At 46.4% G+C, this 21,761-nt stretch overlaps 4 protein-coding genes across 4 annotated transcripts; 2 read left to right on the top strand and 2 right to left on the bottom strand.

The window, feature by feature from the left end:
* Positions 1–1,667: 1,667 nt before the first annotated feature.
* Positions 1,668–2,405, top strand: LOC124690269 (putative protein phosphatase 2C 23). The gene has a single exon (XM_047223672.1). It carries the CDS (start codon positions 1,668–1,670, stop codon positions 2,403–2,405), a length of 738 nt encoding a protein of 245 aa, XP_047079628.1.
* A 4,794-nt stretch (positions 2,406–7,199) lies between these two features.
* Positions 7,200–8,207, top strand: LOC124690270 (putative protein phosphatase 2C 24). The gene has a single exon (XM_047223673.1). It carries the CDS (start codon positions 7,200–7,202, stop codon positions 8,205–8,207), a length of 1,008 nt encoding a protein of 335 aa, XP_047079629.1.
* Positions 8,208–11,002: 2,795 nt separating this feature from the next.
* LOC124687603 lies at positions 11,003–11,361 on the bottom strand. The gene is made up of 2 exons (XM_047221378.1): positions 11,255–11,361; positions 11,003–11,116 (listed from the first exon to the last, which is right to left on the bottom strand). Exons 1-2 carry the CDS (start codon positions 11,320–11,322, stop codon positions 11,059–11,061), a joined length of 126 nt encoding a protein of 41 aa, XP_047077334.1. The 5' UTR covers positions 11,323–11,361; the 3' UTR covers positions 11,003–11,058.
* A 7,076-nt stretch (positions 11,362–18,437) lies between these two features.
* On the bottom strand, positions 18,438–18,891 carry LOC124687604. The gene is made up of 2 exons (XM_047221379.1): positions 18,824–18,891; positions 18,438–18,685 (listed from the first exon to the last, which is right to left on the bottom strand). The coding sequence occupies exons 1-2, from the start codon at positions 18,889–18,891 to the stop codon at positions 18,628–18,630; spliced, it is 126 nt and encodes a 41-aa protein (XP_047077335.1). The 3' UTR covers positions 18,438–18,627.
* Between the last annotated feature and the right edge of the window lie 2,870 nt (positions 18,892–21,761).

Raw genomic sequence — 21,761 nt, forward strand, 5'->3', positions numbered from 1 at the left:
CATGACAACTGAGAGCTCCCGGGTTGCGGCGCGTCGCCACCGTCCGAGTAGACGATTGAGGTGTCATCATCTTCCTCCTCCGAGAAGGAGTTGGAGGCCCACGGTGACTTCGAGGAGGTGGAGATCGACAAAGACTCTGATAAGGAGGAGGAGAAGGCCATGCCCGTGCCCAAGCCTGGTACTTGCCGTGCGCACGGAGGCGAAGGATGCGATGGTACGTCACGATGCCGTGGCGTACAACGCAGCACGGTTGGAGCTAGGAAGCCTCCAAGCAGCACGAGGCGAACCACCAAGCGTGGTGCATCCATGCCTCTGTAAAATAGCGCCTATACCCACGGGCGATTTCTAGGGCTACAAAAGGCTATAGCGGGCCAAGATCGTATAGCCATTTGCTAAATAATGAGAGAAAAATCAATACTTCAGCACCATATAACCATATATAGTATATACATCAATAATTCACAAATGCATCGCAAGGTAACATAGTCACATAAGAGATGCACATAGTTAAAACATAGTTTACATATAGTTCTATCCAAAACATAGTTCACAGATAGTTAAGGACAAGTTATGTCCAAATATTACAATATCATTAAATAGCAGCACTTCATGACATGATGACATAGTGGTTTCTATAAATTAGACCGCTTTAAAAATTTTGGGTTAATTTTTTTTAACACATTGAGCGGGAAGATAGCCGCTATTGAGCTAAACTACGCCTAAATAGCTATAGCCGCGCTATTAGCGGCTATTTCTATTTTAACTTTAAAAAGCTCTAGTCGTAGCCGCATGTCTCTCAAAAAACTATAGCCAGATCTGTAGGGGGCTATTCTAAACAGAGATCTAGGCCTACATGGCGGACTCCTCCTCCGACGAGGAGTAAAGTGCCGTCGTCTTTTGGTCCCCCGTGAAGTGCCACCATCGCCTTTTGGTCCCAGGTTTAGGGGTCTTACTAACCTATGAATGTAGCAAACTTTTTTTGTGTATGTAAATTATGTTGATGATGAACTCGCGATGATTCTAGTGTAAAATCTTCCACAAATCAATTGTTTAAAAATACAGTTTAGATTTTCAGGATCTGCTGTGGCGCAAGATATCTCGTACTGGAAACATTTTTCCAGCTTCCTGATCTGAAATATTCGTGTTAGGCTTATGGAAGATTTGTTAGAGTTGCTTATATTCATAGCACGGATAACCGCATTGGACTTAATTCCAGTTTCTCCGCTACGTGACCGTATCGTATACTGAGAACTCTTCCGATTTCAGACTCGTAAGTCGTAATCCCGGAAAAGGAGCTGAGAGGGCTGCACCTCAAAACCCAAACGTGCTGTAGTCTTTCTGCGCGTAACGGATTCACCAGGTTTTCGACTTGAGGCGAGTATATATATGCGGCGGCCAGGACTCCAAGAGGAAGAGGAGGAAGGCCGGCCACAATGGAGAAGCTGGAGCAGATCCAGCAAACCCTGAGCGAGATAGATGATCGAACCCCCGACGCCCTCCGCGTCGCGTTCAGCCTCGGCCGCCGCGTCTCGCCTGCGCCAGCACCCGGAGAGGAAGACCGCGTCGCTAGCTTCGCCGCCTCCGTGCTGCCGCCGCCACCACTGGTTTCCGAGGACGCCGATGCCAACGAACCCGGGCAAGTGGTCGACGCGGCAAAGATGCTGAGGATGGAGTGGGCTTCCTGCTATCTACCGGACCACGACGAAGACGCGCACTTCGGGCACGACGAGGCCGGCGTCCTCGGCGTGGCGGACGGCGTGGGATCGTACCGCAATCGCGGCGTGGACGCAGCAGCGTTCTCGCGCGGGCTAATGACGAGCGCCTTCATGCACGTCCTGGCGATCGAGCCTGGCACGGCCGTCTGCCCATACACGCTGCTGGAGCGGGCGTACGACGAGACCGTCGCGTCCGCCGCGTCCGGGGCATCCACGGCCGTCATCCTCTCGCTCGCCGGCGCCACGCTCAAGTGGGCGTACATCGGCGACAGCGCCTTCGCCGTGCTCCGGGGCGGCAACATCGTGCACCGTTCGCGGGCACAGCAAAGCCACTTCAACTGCCCGTTCCAGATCAGTGCCGGCGGGAAGGGTGACAGCGTCGCGAAAGCGGACGTCGGCGAGATGCCCGTGAGGGACGGAGACGTCGTGGTGGCCGGGACGGACGGGCTGTTCGACAACGTCTTCGACGTGGAGCTGGAGCGGGTAGTTCTGATGGGCACGGCGCAGGGATACTCGCCCAAGAACATGGCGGACGTCATCGCGGGCATCGCGTACGAGATGTCGCGGAGCCGAACGAAAGTCTCGCCGTTCAGCACTGAGTACCAGAAGCAGGCCGCCGGGGTCGGGTTCCGCGGCGGGAAGCCGGATGACATCACCGTTGTCGTAGCCTTCGTTCGGGATTTGTCGTGATATATTTGTTTCAATTTCATCACAATTCGGTCCTCGTACGCCCCGAAGATGTTTCTCCGATTTACTGAAGTGGGTTTTCTCTCTAGCCTGGCAAATTCTGCCATCTCCATCCACCCAATTTAGTCATTGTGTCGCCTCCTTCCATGTCCGTTTTAAGAGAATACGACAGTTCAATGATCATACAGCACTAAATCACTACGCAATGTTTGGTGGACGCAATTCAGGGCAAAGTTTCTAACAACAGAAAAAAAAAAAGTCTCGCGGGACGAGCTAAAATACTCATTACACTGATGTTCAACACGAGAGAAGGTAATCTTGTTGTCGTTGAAGATGTTGGCTAGGGATTTGATGTCGTGCACCACCACTCCAGCAATGCTACGCAATCCACAATAGAAGAATTGACCTAACGGACCAGCGTCTGAATTATTTGCAAAACCTTAGTTGCCAGCAAGGAAAGAGCGCGGCGCATTGCCAACGACTTCAGCTACCGCCGACATCATGACCTCACCAAGGAGCTCGCTACAGGCAGCTACACAATCAACCATGCGGTTCTTGATCACGACGCCCAATCCTATTTGATGTGAAGAAGACAAGAGAGTTGCGTCATTGTTGATGAAAACCATACCTTCACACAGAGGAGAGGAGACCGGCGAGGAATGGTTTTACAACCAATAATATAAGGGGTTGGTTCGAATAAATGCAACTCTTGATATTGGCATAAGCCTTGACTTGCTCAGCGACACTGCCTGGATTCCTCAAGAGGTTGCCATTTCCTCTGCCACTCCAAGCAGTTCACAAGTGCTATATGGTGACAACCAAGAACTTATGTTCCCTGTCAGTAGACCTTCCCAAGAAATTAAAGATCCACATCTTTAGGCTGGTAAAAAGATCTTCCTTCTAAGGTGCAGCTCACATGAAGGCTTGATTTCTCGTCGCACCTCTCCGTCGAACCGGCGGTACAAGAAAACATGTTCGGTAGACTCCTACCAAATATACACATACGCTCGAAGCAAGAGTATTTTTTCGAGAAAACGCAAAAGCTTGTGTTTCGATGCATTGATAGAGAGAGTTTGATACAAGCCTAGAGAGGCCACACCCGAGTACAACGCGACACACTACACACTACACCGTGGGAAGAAATGCCGCAAGCCCCAAAGCCACCCGATGTCGCCCACGATTTGGCATCCGCCTTTATCGTGTCGAGCAAGCCCTGAAGGTCGGATCGCCCGCCATCGAAGATGATAGCGTTGCGCCGCTTCCATAGCCACCAAGCCGGAGCATGATCGCCAAGGAGATGCCCTTATGGGCCGCCTTTGGGAAAGCTCGAATGGCCCATGATTTCACGAGTATGAATACAGCAACAGTTGGCAAGAAATCATGGGTGAACCGCCACAGATTAGTTTTCATCTTGTTGGGTGCCTTGACCGCTCAAAGCATGTTGTCCACTTCAGTGCCAGAATTGGTGTTATAATCACGGCAGGCAATAGATAGAGGATATAGCGGGGAGAGTTTACACAATGTCCGGGATTTCACATATTTAACTTACTATGCGCGTTAGTAAACTTTGGGACTCTTTTGGATAAAAGCATAGCAAAATACAGCACCTTCGGGAGTGTAAACAAAGGATGTATGAGCATCTTTTGAAACAAAAAAATTGGAGAGTGCAAAAAGATAAAGTATGTGGAGAATTAATTGGAAGGAAAAGTTGAAATATTTTGGTGGCGAAGATATGGCAAATGAAAGGCCAAATATTGTGGCGGAAAAACATCAAGCGAATAGGATTAGAAATTATATGATTTGAGCCAAAGAACCAAATAACGACTCCGACCCCCTCTCAAGAAAAAAAACCGAAAAGGGGAGAACTACCTTGTTTCGCTCTTCTGAACTCTGTCGTCGAGTTCATATGGCACGTTCTTGCGAACTCCGTCTTCGAGTTCCCTTTTCTCGCTCTTCCTCTCCCTTTTCACGATGTGACCCGACGCCGTAAGAGGGAGAGAGAGTTAGCCGCATCCCGCTTGACCTTGATGACAATGCTCACGCTTCATTCAACCGGAACACTTCAGTTGAATTCATACCCTAGGTCTTGGTCACCAATAGCTCAACTCATGAGGCTTGGAGGATGGTGACACCGACTTCGAGTCAAAACTTCTCTCTTGACATCAACCATCTTGAATTCAACATATGGTCTTCAACTCATGAGGCTTGGAGGATGGTGACACCGACTTCGAGCCAAAACTTCTCTCGTGACATCAACCATCTTGAATTCAACATATGGTCTTCAAGCGAAACCTATGGAGTATTCCTTCAAACAAAGACTCAATAAAAACATTAGTCCATAGAAATTGTCATCAATTACCAAAAAAAACATAGGGGCAACGTACCCTTACATACAGTACTGGGGTCCTCAGTAGCACCCCATTGTCTGATTGGCATCCACACATGTGTTGATCTTCGTTTGTTATTCTTAGGACCATAAAATTCGTCGCTTCCCTGGTTGACTCCGGGGTTTGTTAATTTCCTCGTTTTCCTGACATACGTAGCCATATTCGCTTTACGACCATCTGGAGCTACCGCCTCCTTCCCCATCTTTGTCTGCCCCCTACACCGATTCTTCACAGGGTTGTTCACCTCACGGTCACGTCCTCCTCCCTCATACCCACCAGTGTGGGACAAGTTGGTTTCAGCATGGGACCTGAACAGATTACGTCTAGGGGCCAAATTACGAACCTCAGCTTGAAACCTTGACGAAGCTTAAGTTTCATAAGATCTACTGCTCTAACTTGTGGTCAAGACCGAAGGCGTGTGCTTCGGTGCCGGCTTCCTGCTCCTTCCAGGGGATGCATGAAGCCACTCGCCCCACTGATCTATGCCTTCCTTCTCAGCTTTGCAGCCATCATCCGGGTGAAAAAGGAGTCCACACTCAAAACATAAATGCGGAATTCTTTCATACTTCACATCAAACCAAGTACCATCAACATCCTCTTCAGATTCCTTCATATTGACACCACGAACCAGCGGCTTATTGACCTGTATCTCCACCCTAATTCGGAGTTCCTCACCCCAAGCTAGGCCATCTTCATCCACATCAGCTGATAAATAAGTACCAATCCAGTTGCCAATAAGTTTAGCATAGACCTTATTCATCATGTCAAGAGGAAGATCTAGAACCCTGACCCAGACAGTCATCTTCTCAAAGATCACATTAGAGGGATGCACCTTTCTAGCATACTCTTCCAACAGAATCACATTGAAATCAAACTGCCATGGGCCATTTTTTACCGCATGCTTCCAGTCACCTTCCGATCCAAACCGTACGAAGAATCTATTCTCACCGATGTCCCTGAATTGAGCTGGTTTGTGTAGTCCCCACACCCGCTGCATCGCCCGATCTAGCGCACAGTTCAGCAGTTTCTGGGGAGTACACACCTTGCCTACCGCCACCCACTTCGGTTTCGGGACGTGATCTGATCCTATGCCCTTGATCGCCAGTCCCGACGCCTCCTTGTCTGTGAGGATAAAATCCCCAAGCTATGTCGAAAAAGAGGCCGACACCTCGTCCGAGCCCTTGGCCGGCAACAATGAAGGAGCCATGCCGACCTCCACGTCGACTAGGCGAGAACTCGAAGAAGCCATTATCCAGCAACACCCCTACCCGCAGATGCGCGCAAGGAGCAGATTCACCAAACATAGCAAGCTAGAAGCAACCACGCAGCCGCGGTCGCCCCGCCGCCAGAGTTGAAACCACCCCCGAGAGAGAAACCCTAGCCGAACGCACGATCGCCCCCCGATCGCCTCCTAGCGAAACTCACGCTCGTGGTGGACCCTGCTATATATGTTCTACCTGCAATTGCTTCACCCTGATCACTCCTAACACTGTTGTTGCCGCACCAAGTCCATTAGGAAAGTAACATGCATCTGTATTTAGCTTGTACTGCTTCAACGGTGGTTTACACCAAGGACTAAATTTTGGAGGTTTATTTCTTGCCGATTAACAAAAGTTCACCGTCAGAGCAACCGGTGCCACCGTTTTCACTTTCACCGCTTATCTACTTTGCCACCAAATATACCATGCAGCCACAATAATTGTCTCTTGCAAGATAAATTGTGCAAGAACCAGTGATTTCTTCACTAAATTTCTAAGGAATTCTTCAAATACCACAGAGCCGGATCTATCCAACAGAAGAGCTTGATTGATTACAGCCTCAAGTCCAAGGCTTCGCTAGATTTGTTTCACTCTTTTGTAGAGACATTCTCAACTACTTGGTTGCATAAGGGACATTGATGTGATAAGCAAGAATACCAACTCTTGGTAACATTCCATGGAGCGCCTTCCATCCAAAAAAAATTGATCTTTGTTGGCACTTTCAGTCTCCATAAAATGCCAATTCAGCTAGGTTTTGTTCTGAATCGAAAATTTCTTGTAATTGGGTAGATGAGCCCTTAGTTGTATTGTGAGTAAACTTATAGAACGCTGTAATTAATCGACTAAAGTATAAAGTTGCCGTGGTGGCCTTTCCTAAAAAAAAATTACTCGTCACGCTCACGGGAGGCCGAAGTGCTTCGCCTCTCTGATACCGCATTGGGCTCAAATTCCAGTCTCCCCACTAAGTGACCGTATCGTATACGTACTTCAGACTTCAAACTCATATAATCCCGGAAAAGGAGACTCTAATAACCGCCTCAAAACGATCCGCGGGCCACGGTATGTGGGTTATCAACTTGAGGCAAGTATAATTGAGGCGAGTATTAGCGACAGCCTCGAGAGCTATCACGGAGAGGAAGCGGAGGGCCACAATGGAGAAGCTGGAGCAGATCAAGCAAACCCTGAGCGAGATCGACGACCGAACCCCCGACGCCCTCCGCGTCGCTTCCGGACTCGGCTACCGCGTCTCACCCGCGCCAGCACCAGGAGAGGAAGACCGCGTCGCTAGCTTCGCCGACTCCGTGCTGCCGCCGCCGCCACCCGTTTCCGAGGACGCCGATGCCAACGATCCCGGAGAACTCCACGAAGAAGTGCCTCTCGATTCGACCTCCGACGACGACGCTGCGAAAGTGCTGAGGATGGAGTGGGCTTCCTGCTATCTACCGGACCACGACGAGGACGCGCACTTCGGGCACGGGGACGCCGGCGTCGTTGGCGTGGCGGACGGCGTAGGTGGGTACCGCGAACTCGGCGAGGACGCCGCCGCGTTCTCGCGCGGGCTCATGACGAGCGCCCTCATGCACGTCTTGGCGATCGACCCCGGCACGCCCGTCTGCCCATACACCCTGCTGGAGCGGGCGTACGACGAGACGGTTGCGTCCGCCGCGTCCGGGGCCTCCACGGCCGTCATCCTCTCGCTCGCCGGCGCGACGCTCAAGTGGGCGTACATCGGCGACAGCGCCTTCGCCGTGCTCAGGGGCGGCAACATCGTGCACCGTTCGCGGGAGCAGAAGACCTACTTCGACAACTGCCCGTTCCAGCTCAGTTCCCCCGGGCAGGGGGACAGCATCACCGAGGCAGACGTCGGGGAGATGCCCGTGAGGGACGGGGACGTCGTGGTTGCCGGGACGGATGGGTTGTTTGACAACGTTTTCGACGCGGAGCTGGAGCGGCTAGTGCGGATGGGCACCGCGCAGGGATACTCACCCAAGAACATGGCGGACGTCATCGCCGGCATCGCGTACGAGGTGTCGCGGAGCCCAACGAAAGACTCGCCCATCAGCACTGAGTACCAGAAGAAGGCTGCCGGGGTCGAGTTCCACGGCGGGAAGCCAGACGACATCACCGTTGTCGTCGCCTTCATTCGTGATCTGTCGTGATTTAGTACGTTCAGTTAACTGAAAGCTCGGTCCTACATGTAGGTTCCATACTTGAGGAGAATCTTCAAGTAAAAGTGTCTTTGACTTTTGGTCACCAGTGTTCCTGCTGTTTTTTAAAAAAAGGAAAATTATATATATAGTTTCAAAAAATCTAAAAATAAATATTGATATAGTAAATGACGTGACATACAAGCGTGTAAGATTTTAATATGAAATTATTTATATTTTAGGCTACACAAAAAAGATAAAATTTGTTGAAGTTTGGAGATTTGAAACATGCATATTCAGATTCACACGTTTGTCATTTTTGTGTAGCTCAGAATATTTTATATTTGAAATTGAAATTTGGCATGTTTATGGGATAATTCATTGGCTACACCATGATTTCTTTTCTAATTTTTTGAAACACACAAGTGTGATTTTTTTATTCTTTTAAAATAGCAGGAGCATTGTGCCCACGAGCCAAAAATCTTTGTCCAATCTTCAACCTCTACAACCAATGTACCATGGCATATTTCCAATTTGTAAGTTGATCTAAACTGTACTTACCTGAATCTCAAATATCTGAGCTTCCACACTGTTATTACTTGCAGTAGTACTTGGCCTAAAATCGTTGTGTGGGAAGTGCTCAACCTTAGATAGCATATGAGTGATCAGACATCAAATCAAAATACCAATCGTAACCAAAACCGTCAGTTTGTTCAGTTAACTGGTGATCCTTTTACGACTTTCTTCACTGACGTCTGTCCAGCGATAAAACATTAGTAGGGGAGCACAAACGAACGAGCGATGTGAGAGAGCTGAAATAGCTCCGTTTCTCCCACCCGGTATTTTTAGCATGCGCACGAGTAGAAAAGTTCAGGCTATAGTAGTCTTATTTTATTTTCGAACAAAAGTTCACGCTATATCGAGAGACTGTACAACATGGTTCTTTTTTCATTATGATGGATCGGATTAGAGATTACATTCTGGAAAGATAAATGGCTAGGAAATGCCACGCTCCGAGAATAATATCCGGCATTGTACAATATAGTTTGACACAAGAGTGTTACACTCCCTAAGGTGTTGGAAACCTCTCCACCGACTGTATCGTTTAGAAAAAAGTCTCATTGGACCTATTCAGGCATTATGAAATGACTTGTTACGACGTCTGGATATTGTCCAACTGACGCAGGAGGCCGATGTATTTCGCTGGAATCTTATTGAGAATGGCACTTTCGCGGTAGGTTCTATGTATAATGCTTTAATTAAACCCGATGTTCTAGTTGGTCATAATAAGAAAACTTGAAAAATGAAGATTCCACTTAAAACTGAAGTGTTCATGTGGTACCTTTATAGAGGGGTAATTCTTACCCCGATGTTCTAGTTGGTCATAATAAGAAAACTTGGAAAATGAAGATTCCACTTAAAACTATAGTGTTCGTGTGGTATCTTTATAGAGGGGTAATTCTTACCCCGATGTTCTAGTTGGTCATAATAAGAAAACTTGGAAAATAAAGATTCCACTTAAAACTATAGTGTTCATGTGGTATCTTTATAGAGAGGTAATTCTTATCAAGGATGGCCTTGCAAAACGTAATAGGCGAGGAGTAAAAATTCAATCTTCTGTCAACATGACGAGATTATTAAGCACATATTTTTCCAATACAAATTTGCAAGATCTATATGTCAGCCATCTAGATAGGTTTTACATTATATCCACCACGGAGCGTTGTGAATATATTCGGTAATTGGTTTAATAGTGTAGATCCTAGGTTCAAGCTACTTATTGAGCGATTGCCGTTATACGATCGCTATGCCAATGTAGAAATGATAAGATCTTTAACAATAAAAATGCTTATGTTACGCAGGTAATCTACCAGTGTACAACGAAGCTCCGTTTGTGGTCACAAGTATAGCATGCGGAGCATCGCGACCGGTTGGAGAAGACGGCAAGGGATATTTTTTTCCAACATGGATGGCAACGTGATTTGCGGATCAACCTTCCTTCGCCTTAGACTCTTTTCGTTTTCGTAATAGTTGAGACCTACAGTTTTCTATAGTTATAATTGGTGGATTGTTGCGAGCATCTTAGCTATGTAGAGACCGAATGTATTAATTTATATTGAGTAATAAAGGATGAAAATAAATATCGAGAGATTGTTTCAGATCAGATAACCTTTCAATAGCGGTAATCTCATCTCGACAAGGATACTGATCGAAACTCAACTACCAAAATAAGAGATTGTTTCAGACTAGATAACCTTTCAATAGCGGTAATCTCATCTCGATAAGGATCCTGATCGAAACTCAACTACCAAAATAATCACTTACAGCGTTTTATTTCCAGTGAGATTTTAAGCGAACTCCACGATTTCAGCTACATGTAGGCTGCCACTGTATTCGACCATCGCGCCATGACTTGTGTCTAGCGGTTTGGTCTACCCTCCTTTTGAAAAGAAGATGGCATACGCTTTGGACGAGTTGAACTATATTCAGACATGCACATTTCATCGGGTGCCATAGTGCGGCGCGAGTACATTACCTTCACCGTGAGCCCATCTTGCTGAATGCTGATGGACAACACCGTACGAAGTATATGGGCCCTTAATTAGGATCAAGACTAATAAACTCGTAGTAGCCTTACTGCATACTCTTTTGTAGTGGAAGATAAGTCAACATTCCGGCAATTGGTCCCCAAATTCCCTTTACTGCCTAATGAAGTTCATTGCAGATTCAGATTACAGATGTTACTCCAAAGACCTCGTTTCAAAAACATCTAAAATCTGCGGAACATGTAGAGACCCCGACATAACTCACGCGCTTCCGGCGGCCAGAAGGAGTGGGACGCCGGCGAGAAGCAGCATCGGTTTCAAACACAGCAGATCCAGTCCAGGATGCTGGAGCAGCAGTCGTAGCAGCAGGAACAGCTGCAGGCATTCGGCCGGCACAGTTTATAACAAGCAATAATTCAGTGTGAGAAACGAAGAAACAAGCGATCAATCGAACAGCTAGAGAGCAGAGCCGAGCGGGAAGAGAATAGGAAGGGCTGGATCGGGCGCACGTACCATCCATCCAGGCTCTTGTCCTGGAAGTCTTCGGTCGCGGACATGGACTGGGCGGTCGGGGGATCCATGGCCACGCCTCTCTCCTCCCGTGGAAGACGATGATGTGGGGAAGAAGGCAGCGGCAGACTTGGGATTAGGAGTGACACTGGAGCAAGGCAAAGGGTAGAGGCGAGATGAGAACGCCAATATAAGTGATGACGCACATGGAAGGGGAGGTGGTGTGCGGTGTAAAGAAAGCTCCTTTGCCGCGATTTAAGGCACTTTGGAGTTTTGCACCGCCCTATTTGGTGCGTGTCCCACTGATTTCTCGTGCATTCATTTTCCTCAGGTGACGTTGCCAGCTTGGCTTCACCTGTCCAACAAGGCGATTAACGGCTTTGATGAAGGAAGTCGTCACGGGAAAGATAGCCCATTTTGTTTGAAGGATCAGCAATGGTGATCCTAGGGCTGTTTCGTACGACTTTGTCGATACACCTTAGAGCATCTCCACCGGTGCGCCCCATAGTCCTAATACAGTAGCAATTTAGGAGCTGGTGTGGTTTTTGGGCTTGTACCGGGTCCCAAACGGCGCCGACTAGTTTTCGAGTCCAATAGAATCGCCGGCATCCCCGTGCCGGCCCCTTCGCGTAGGACGCAAATCGGGCACGCCGGCGCCTCGCGGCACGTCAGAAAACTAGCATCAGCTCCGCCTGGCAGCCAGACACACCGATTTCCCCACCTCCTACCCACGCCCGAGCTGACTCCCACCCCTCTAGATCGCCACCGTCAACGTCGTCGACGCGCCCCTACTTGCAATAGACACCGCCGCCTGTCTAGGAACCGCCGTCCATCGACACGGCCGCCACCCTCTCGACCGGCGGCCGCTGTTTCACCCGGAACAGAGCTCGCCGCCACCGCGGCACAACCGCCCCGCTCGCAAGGTGTTCTTCCGATTGCCGTGGTGGATGATGTCTACGGGTGCTTCTATTCTTGTAGACAGTGTTGGGCCTCCAAGAGCAGAGGTTTGTAGAACAGACAGCAAGTTTCCCTTAAGTGGATCACCCAAGGTTTATCGAACTCGGGGAGGAAGAGGTCAAAGATATCCCTCTCATGCAACCCTCGCAACCACAAAGCAAGAAGTCTCTTGTGTCCCCAACACACCTAATAGGTGCACTAGTTCGGCGAAGAGATAGTGAAATACAGGTGGTATGAATGAATATGAGCAAGTAGTAACGGCGCGAGAAAATAGTTTGTCGGCGTGTAGTAGATGGTGGTAATATGGCAGCGGTAGTAACGCGATAGAAACGAGTAAACAAGCAGCGATAGCGATATTTAGGAACAAGGCCTAGGGATTAGACTTTCACTAGTGGACACTCTCAACATTGATCACATAACAGAATAGATAAATGCATACTCTACACTCTTGTTGGATGATGAACACATTGCGTAGGATTACACGAACCCTCAATGCCGGAGTTAACAAGCTCCACAATTCAATGTTCATATTTAAATAACCTTAGAGTGCAAGAAAGATCAACACGACTAAACCAAGTACTAACACAGACATGCACACCTGTCACCTTCACACTATGTAGGAGGAATAGATCACATCAATACTATCATAGCAATAGTTAACTTCACAATCTACAAGAGATCATGATCATAGCATACGCCAAGTACTAACACGGATGCACACACTTGTCACCATTACACCGTGCGGGAGGAATAAAACTACTTTAATAACATCACTAGAGTAGCACACGGATAAATTGTGATACAAAACACATTACAATCATAAAGAGATATAAATAAGCACTTCACTACGCCATTCATAACGAGTGAATAAGTATTCCGTGAAATATAGCCTAAGAGACCCACACGGTGCACACACTCGTCACCTTTACACACGTGGGACAAGGAGTCTCCGGAGATCACATAAGTAAAATTCACTTGACTAGCATAACGACATCTAGATTACAAGCATCATCATATGAATCTCAATCATGTAAGGCAGCTCATGAGATTATTGTATTGAAGCACATAGGAGAGAGATGAACCACATAGCTACCGGTACAGCCCCGAGCCTCGATGGAGAACTACTCCCTCCTCATGGGAGCAGCAGCGGTGATGAAGATGGCGGTGGAGATGGCAGCGGTGTCGATGGAGAAGCCTTCCGGGGGCACTTCCCCGCTCCGGCAGGGTGCCGGAACAGAGACTCCTGTCCCCCAGATCTTGGCTTCGCGATGGCGGCGGCTCTGGAAGGTTTTCCGTATCGTGGTTTTTTCTTCTCGTGTTTTAGGTCAGGGACCTTTTTATAGGCGAAGAGGCGGAGTCGGAGGGGCAACGAGGCGGCGGCACCATAGGGTGGCGCGGGCCACACCCAGGCCGCGCCGGCCTATGGTCCCGTGGGCCTGTGGCCCCCCTCTGGTCCTTCCCGGGTGTTCTGGAAGCTTCATGGAAAAATAGGAACCTGGGTCTTGATTTCGTCCGATTCCGAGAATATTTCCTTACTAGGATTTACGGAACCAAAAACAGCAGAAAACGAGAACCGGCACTTCGGCATCTTGTTAATAGGTTAGTTCCAGAAAATGCACGAATATGACATAAAGTATGCATAAAACATGTAGATATCATCAATAATGTGGCATGGAACATAAGAAATTATCGATACGTCGGAGACTTATCAGCATCCCCAAGCTTAGTTCCTGCTCGTCCCGAGCAAGTAAACGATAACAAAGATAATTTCTGGAGTGACATGCCATCATAAACTTGATCATATTGTAAACATATGTAATGAATGCAGCGATCAAAACAATGGTAATGACATGAGTAAACAAATGAATCATAAAGCAAAGACTTTTCATGAATAGTACTTAAAGACAAGCATCAATAAGTCTTGCATAAGAGTTAACTCATAAAGCAATAATTCAAAGTAAAGGTATTGAAGCAACACAAAAGAAGATTAAGTTTCAGCGGTTGCTTTCAACTTATAACATGTATATCTCATGGATAATTGTCAACATAGAGTAATATAACAAATGCAATATGCAAGTATGTAAGAATCAATGCACAGTTCACACAAGTGTTTGCTTCTTGAGGTGGAGAGAAATAGGTGAACTGATTCAACATAAAAGTAAAAAAGAATGGTCCTTCAAAGAGGAAAGCATCGATTGCTATATTTGTGCTAGAGCTTTTATTTTGAAAACATGAAACAATTTTGTCAACGGTAGTAATAAAGCACATGTATTATGTAAATTATATCTTACCAAGTTGCAAGCCTCATGCATAGTATACTAATAGTGTCCGCACCTTGTCCTAATTAGCTTGGACTACCGGATCATCGCAATACACATGTTTTAACCAAGTGTCACAATGGGGTACCTCCATGCCGCCTGTACAAAGGTCTAAGGAGAAAGCTCGCATTTTGGATTTCTCGCTTTTGATTATTCTCAACTTAGACATCCATACCGGGACAACATGGACAACAGATAATGGACTCCTCTTTAATGCATAAGCATGTGGCAACAATTATTATTCTCATATGAGATTGAGGATATATGTCCAAAACTGAAACTTCCACCATGAATCATGGCTTTAGTTAGCGGCCCAATGTTCTTCTCTAACAATATGTATGCTCCAACCATTAAGGTGGTAGATCTCTCTTACTTCGGACAAGACGGACATGCATAGCAACTCACATGATATTCAACAAAGAATAGTTGATGGCGTCCCCGAAACATGGTTATCGCACAACAAGCAACTTAATAAGAGATAAAGTGCATAAGTACATATTCAATACCACAATAGTTTTTAAGCTATTTGTCCCATGAGCTATATATTGCAAAGGTGAATGATGGAATTTTAAAGGTAGCACTCAAGCAATTTACTTTGGAATGGCGGAGAAATACCATGTAGTAGGTAGGTATGGTGGACACAAATGGCATAGTGGTTGGCTCAAGGATTTTGGATGCATGAGAAGTATTCCCTCTCGATACAAGGCTTAGGCTAGCAAGGTTATTTGAAACAAACACAAGGATGAACGGTGCAGCAAAACTCACATAAAAGACATATTGTAAACATTATAAGACTCTACACCGTCTTCCTTGTTGTTCAAAACTCAATACTAGAAATTATCTAGACTCTAGAGAAACCAATTATGCAAACCAAATTTTAGCAAGCTCTATGTATTTCTTCATTAATGGGTGCAAAGTATATGATGCAAGAGCTTAAACATGAGCACAACAATTGCCAAGTATCAAATTATTCAAGACATTTTATCAATTTACTACATGTATCATTTTCCAATTCCAACCATATAACAAATTAACGAAGAAGAAACTTCGCCATGAATACTATGAGTAGAGCCTAAGGACATACTTGTCCATATGCTACAGCGGAGCGTGTCTCTCTCCCACAAAGTGAATGCTAGGATCCATTTTATTTAAACAAAACAAAACAAAAACAAACCGACGCTCCAAGCAAAGTGCATAAGATGTGACGGAATAAAAATATAGTTTCAGGGGAGGAACCTGATAATGTTGTCGATGAAGAAGGGGATGCCTTGGGCATCCCCAAGCTTAGACGCTTGAGTTTTCTTAGAATATGCAGGGGTGAACCACCGGGGCATCCCCAAGCTTAGAGCTTTCACTCTCCTTGATCATATTGTATCATACTCCTCTCTTGATCCTTGAAAACTTCCTCCACACCAAACTCGAAACAACTCATTAGAGGGTTAGTGCACAATAAAAATTAACATGTTCAGAGGTGACACAATCATTCTTAACACTTCTGGACATTGCATAAAGCTACTGGACATTAATGGATCAAAGAAATTCATCCAACATAGCAAAAGAGGCAATGCGAAATAAAAGGCAGAATCTGTCAAAACAGAACAGTCCGTAAAGATGGATTTTATTAGGGCACCAGACTTGCTCAAATGAAAATGCCTAAATTGAATGAAAGTTGCGTACATATCTGAGGATCACTCACGTAAATTGGCTTAATTTTCTGAGTTACCTACAGAGAATTAGACCCAGATTCGTGACAGCAAAGAAATCTGTTTCTGCGCAGTAATCCAAATCTAGTATTTACTTTACTATCAAAGACTTTACTTGGCACAACAAAACATTAAACTAAGATAAGGAGAGGTTGCTACAGTAGTAAACAACTTCCAAGACACAAATATAAAACAAAATACTGTAGCAAAATAACACATGGGTTATCTCCCAAGAAGTTCTTTCTTTATAGCCGTTAAGATGGGCTCAGCAGTTTTAATGATGCTCACATGAAAAATAGAGTATGAGGCAAAAGAGAGCATCAAGAAGCAAATTCAAAACAAATTTAAGCCTAACATGCTTCCTATGCATAGGAGTCTTGTAAATAAACAAGTTCATGAAGAGCAAAGTGACAAGCATAGGAAGATAAAACAAGTGTAGCTTCAAAAATTTCAACATATAGAGAGGTATTTTAGTAACATGAAAATTTCTACAACCATATTTTCCTCTCTCATAATAACTTTCAGTAGCATCATGAGCAAACTCAACAATATAACTATCACATAAAGCATTCTTATCATGAGTCTCATGCATAAAATTATTACTCTCCACATAGGCATAATCAATTTTATTAGTTGTAGTGGGAGCAAATTCAACAAAGTAGCTATCATTATTATTCTCATCATCAAATATAGGAGGCATATTGTAATCATAATCAAATTTATCCTCCATAGTAGGTGGCACCAAAAGACCACTATCATTATAATCATCATAAATAGGAGGCAAAGTATCATCAAAGTAAATTTTCTCCTCAATGCTTGGGGGACTAAAAAGATCATGCTCATCAAAACCAGCTTCCCCAAGCTTAGAATTTTCCATATTTCAAAGTGTTCATGCTAATATGTTCCATGGGTTTTTTAATTTTCGCATCAAACCATCCATGTCTTAAATCAGGAAATAGAATAAGAAGCTCATTGTCGTCCATTATGCCAAACTAGTGTAAACAAGAAACAAAAAGATGCAATTGCAGGATCTAAAGGAAATAGCTTCGAGTACTTACAACGGCGAAAATAGCTTAGTAGCCGAGATCCGGAGTGTGAGTACCTTTTACCTTTCCTCCCCGGCAACGGCGCCAGAAAAGTGCTTGATGTCTACGGGTGCTTCTATTCTTGTAGACAGTGTTGGGCCTCCAAGAGCAGAGGTTTGTAGAACAGCAGCAAGTTTCCCTTAAGTGGATCACCCAAGGTTTATCGAACTCAGGGAGGAAGAGGTCAAAGATATCCCTCTCAAGCAACCCTGCAACCACAAAGCAAGAAGTCTCTTGTGTCCCCAACACACCCAATAGGTGCACTGATAGCATGCGGAGCATCGCGACCGGTTGGAGAAGACGGCAAGGGATATTTTTTTCTAACATGGATGGCAACGTGATTTGTGGTCTCAAGTATAGCATGCGGAGCATCGCGACCGGTTGGAGAAGACGGCAAGGGATATTTTTTTCTAACATGGATGGCAACGTGATTTGCGGATCAACCTTCCTTCGCCTTAGACTCTTTTCGTTTTCGTAATAGTTGAGACCTACAGTTTTCTATAGTTATAATTGGTGGATTGTTGCGAGCATCTTAGCTATGTAGAGACCGAATGTATTAATTTATATTGAGTAATAAAGGATGAAAATAAATATCGAGAGATTGTTTCAGATCAGATAACCTTTCAATAGCGGTAATCTCATCTCGACAAGGATACTGATCGAAACTCAACTACCAAAATAAGAGATTGTTTCAGACTAGATAACCTTTCAATAGCGGTAATCTCATCTCGATAAGGATCCTGATCGAAACTCAACTACCAAAATAATCACTTACAGCGTTTTATTTCCAGTGAGATTTTAAGCGAACTCCACGATTTCAGCTACATGTAGGCTGCCACTGTATTCGACCATCGCGCCATGACTTGTGTCTAGCGGTTTGGTCTACCCTCCTTTTGAAAAGAAGATGGCATACGCTTTGGACGAGTTGAACTATATTCAGACATGCACATTTCATCGGGTGCCATAGTGCGGCGCGAGTACATTACCTTCACCGTGAGCCCATCTTGCTGAATGCTGATGGACAACACCGTACGAAGTATATGGGCCCTTAATTAGGATCAAGACTAATAAACTCGTAGTAGCCTTACTGCATACTCTTTTGTAGCGGAAGATAAGTCAACATTCCGGCAATTGGTCCCCAAATTCCCTTTACTGCCTAATGAAGTTCATTGCAGATTCAGATTACAGATATTACTCCAAAGACCTCGTTTCAAAAACATCTAAAATCTGCGGAACATGTAGAGACCCCGACGTAACTCACGCGCTTCCGGCGGCCAGAAGGAGTGGGACGCCGGCGAGAAGCAGCATCGGTTTCAAACACAGCAGATCCAGTCCAGGATGCTGGAGCAGCAGTCGTAGCAGCAGGAACAGCTGCAGGCATTCGGCCGGCACAGTTTATAACAAGCAATAATTCAGTGTGAGAAACGAAGAAACAAGCGATCAATCGAACAGCTAGAGAGCAGAGCCGAGCGGGAAGAGAATAGGAAGGGCTGGATCGGGCGCACGTACCATCCATCCAGGCTCTTGTCCTGGAAGTCTTCGGTCGCGGACATGGACTGGGCGGTCGGGGGATCCATGGCCAGGCCTCTCTCCTCCCGTGAAGACGATGATGTGGGGAAGAAGGCAGCGGCGGACTTGGGATTAGGAGTGACACTGGAGCAAGGCAAAGGGTAGAGGCGAGATGAGAACGCCAATATAAGTGATGACGCACATGGAAGGGGAGGTGGTGCGCGGTGTAAAGAAAGCTCCTTTGCCGCGATTTAAGGCACTTTGGAGTTTTGCACCGCCCTATTTGGTGCGTGTCCCACTGATTGCTCGTGCATTCATTTTCCTCAGGTGACGTTGCCAGCTTGGCTTCACCTGTCCAACAAGGCGATTAACGGCTTTGATGAAGGAAGTCGTCACGGGAAAGATAGCCCATTTTGTTTGAAGGATCAGCAATGGTGATCCTAGGGCTGTTTCGTACGACTTTATCGATACACCTTAGAGCATCTCCACCGGCGCGCCCCATAGTCCTAATACAGTAGCAATTTAGGAGCTGGCGTGGTTTTTGGGCTCGTACCGGGTCCCAAACGGCGCCGACTAGTTTTCGAGTCCAATAGAATCGCCGGCATCCCCGTGCCGGCCCCTTCGCGTAGGACGCAAATCGGGCACGCCGGCGCCTCGCGGCACGTCAGAAAACTAGCATCGGCTCCGCCTGGCAGCCAGACACACCGATTTCCCCACCTCCTACCCACGCCCGAGCTGACTCCCACCCCTCTAGATCGCCACCGTCAACATCGTCGACGCGCCCCTACTTGCAATAGACACCGCCGCCTGTCTAGGAACCGCCGTCCATCGACACGGCCGCCACCCTCTCGACCGGCGGCCGCTGTTTCACCGGAACAGAGCTCGCCGCCACCGCGGCACAACCGCCCCGCTCGCAAGGTGTTCTTCCGATTGTCGTGGTGGATGATGTCTACGGGTGCTTCTATTCTTGTAGACAGTGTTGGGCCTCCAAGAGCAGAGGTTTGTAGAACAGCAGCAAGTTTCCCTTAAGTGGATCACCCAAGGTTTATCGAACTCAGGGAGGAAGAGGTCAAAGATATCCCTCTCATGCAACCCTGCAACCACAAAGCAAGAAGTCTCTTGTGTCCCCAACACACCTAATAGGTGCACTAGTTCGGCGAAGAGATAGTGAAATACAGGTGGTATGAATGAATATGAGCAGTAGTAACGGCGCCAGAAAATAGCTTTGCTGGCGTGTAGTAGATGGTGGTAATATGGCAGCAGTAGTAACGCAGTAAAACAGTAAACAAGCAGCGATAGCAGTATTTAGGAACAAGGCCTAGGGATTAGACTTTCACTAGTGGACACTCTCAACATTGATCACATAACAGAATAGATAAATGCATACTCTACACTCTTGTTGGATGATGAACACATTGCGTAGGATTACACGAACCCTCAATGCCGGAGTTAACAAGCTCCACAATTCAATGTTCATATTTAAATAACCTTAGAGTGCAAGAAAGATCAACACGACTAAACCAAGTACTAACACGAGCATGCACACTTGTCACCTTCACACTATGTAGGAGGAATAGATCACATCAATACTATCATAGCAATAGTTAACTTCACAATCTACAAGAGATCATGATCATAGCATACGCCAAGTACTAACACGGATGCACACACTTGTCACCATTACACCGTGCGGGAGGAATAAAACTACTTTAATAACATCACTAGAGTAGCACACAGATAAATTGTGATACAAAACACATTACAATCATAAAGAGATATAAATAAGCACTTCACTACGCCATTCATAACAGGTGAATAAGTATTACGTGAAATATAGCCTAAGAGACCCACACGGTGCACACACCTGTCACCTTTACACACGTGGGACAAGGAGTCCGATACGTCTCCAACGTATCGATAATTTCTTGTGTTCCATGCCACATTATTGATGTTATCTACATGTTATATGCACACTTTATGTCATATTCGTGCATTTTCCGGAACTAACCTATTAACAAGATGCCGAAGTGCCGGTTCCGTTTTCTACGCTGTTTTTGGTTTCGAAATCCTAGTAACGAAATATTCTCGGAATCGGACGAAATCAACGCCAAAGATCTTAGAATCCCCGGAAGCATCCAGAACACACGAGAGGGACCGGAGGGGGCACAGGCCCACCACACCATACCCTGGCGCGGCCTAGGGGGGGCCCGCGCCCCCCTAGGGTTTGGCCAGCCCTTCGACCCCCTGGCGCCGCCTCTTCGCCTATAAGAAGCCCCTGGATCAGAAAACCCGAGAACGATTGACGAAACCCACAGAAACCCTCCAGAGCCACCGCCATCGCGAAGCCAAGATCTGGGGGACAGGATCTCTGTTCCGGCACCCTGCCGGAGCGGGGAAGTGCCCCCGGAAGGCTTCTCCATCGACACCGCTGCCATCTCCACCGCCATCTTCATCACCGCCGCTGCTCCCATGAGAAGGGAGTAGTTCTCCATCGAGGCTCGGGGCTGTACCGGTAGCTATGTGGTTCATCTCTCTCCTATGTGTTTCAATACAATAATCTCATGAGCTGCCTTACATGATTGAGATTCATATGATGATGCTTGTAATCTAGATGTCATTATGCTAGTCAAGTGAGTTTTACTTATGTGATCTCCGGAGACTCCTCGTCCCACGTGTGTAAAGGTGACGAGTGTGTGCACCGTGTGGGTCTCTTAGGCTAGATTTCACGGAATACTTACTCATTGAATGGCATAGTGAGGTGCTTATTTATATCTCTTTAAGATTGCAGCATGTTGTATCACAATTTATCTATGTGCTACTCTAGCAATGTGTTATTAAAGTAGTTTTATTCCTCCTGCATGTGTGCAAAGGTGACAGTGCGTGCACCGTGTTAGTACTTGGTTTATGCTATGATCATGATCTCTTGTAGATTATGGAG

The sequence above is a fragment of the Lolium rigidum genome, chromosome 2 (assembly GCF_022539505.1).
Source record: "Lolium rigidum isolate FL_2022 chromosome 2, APGP_CSIRO_Lrig_0.1, whole genome shotgun sequence".
NCBI classification, from domain to species: domain Eukaryota; kingdom Viridiplantae; phylum Streptophyta; class Magnoliopsida; order Poales; family Poaceae; genus Lolium; species Lolium rigidum.

Bases quoted from the DNA above. Each gene is read 5' to 3' on its own strand.
- LOC124690270 (XM_047223673.1), top strand. From the start codon at position 7,200: ATGGAGAAGCTGGAGCAGATCAAGCAAACCCTGAGCGAGATCGACGAC.
- LOC124690269 (XM_047223672.1), top strand. From the start codon at position 1,668: ATGGAGTGGGCTTCCTGCTATCTACCGGACCACGACGAAGACGCGCAC.
- LOC124687603 (XM_047221378.1), bottom strand. From the start codon at position 11,322: ATGGATCCCCCGACCGCCCAGTCCATGTCCGCGACCGAAGACTTCCAG. The intron at 11,117-11,254 runs GTACGTGCGCCC...GAATGCCTGCAG, and splicing joins GACAAGAGCCTGGATGGATG to CTGTTCCTGCTGCTACGACT.
- LOC124687604 (XM_047221379.1), bottom strand. From the start codon at position 18,891: ATGGATCCCCCGACCGCCCAGTCCATGTCCGCGACCGAAGACTTCCAG. The intron at 18,686-18,823 runs GTACGTGCGCCC...GAATGCCTGCAG, and splicing joins GACAAGAGCCTGGATGGATG to CTGTTCCTGCTGCTACGACT.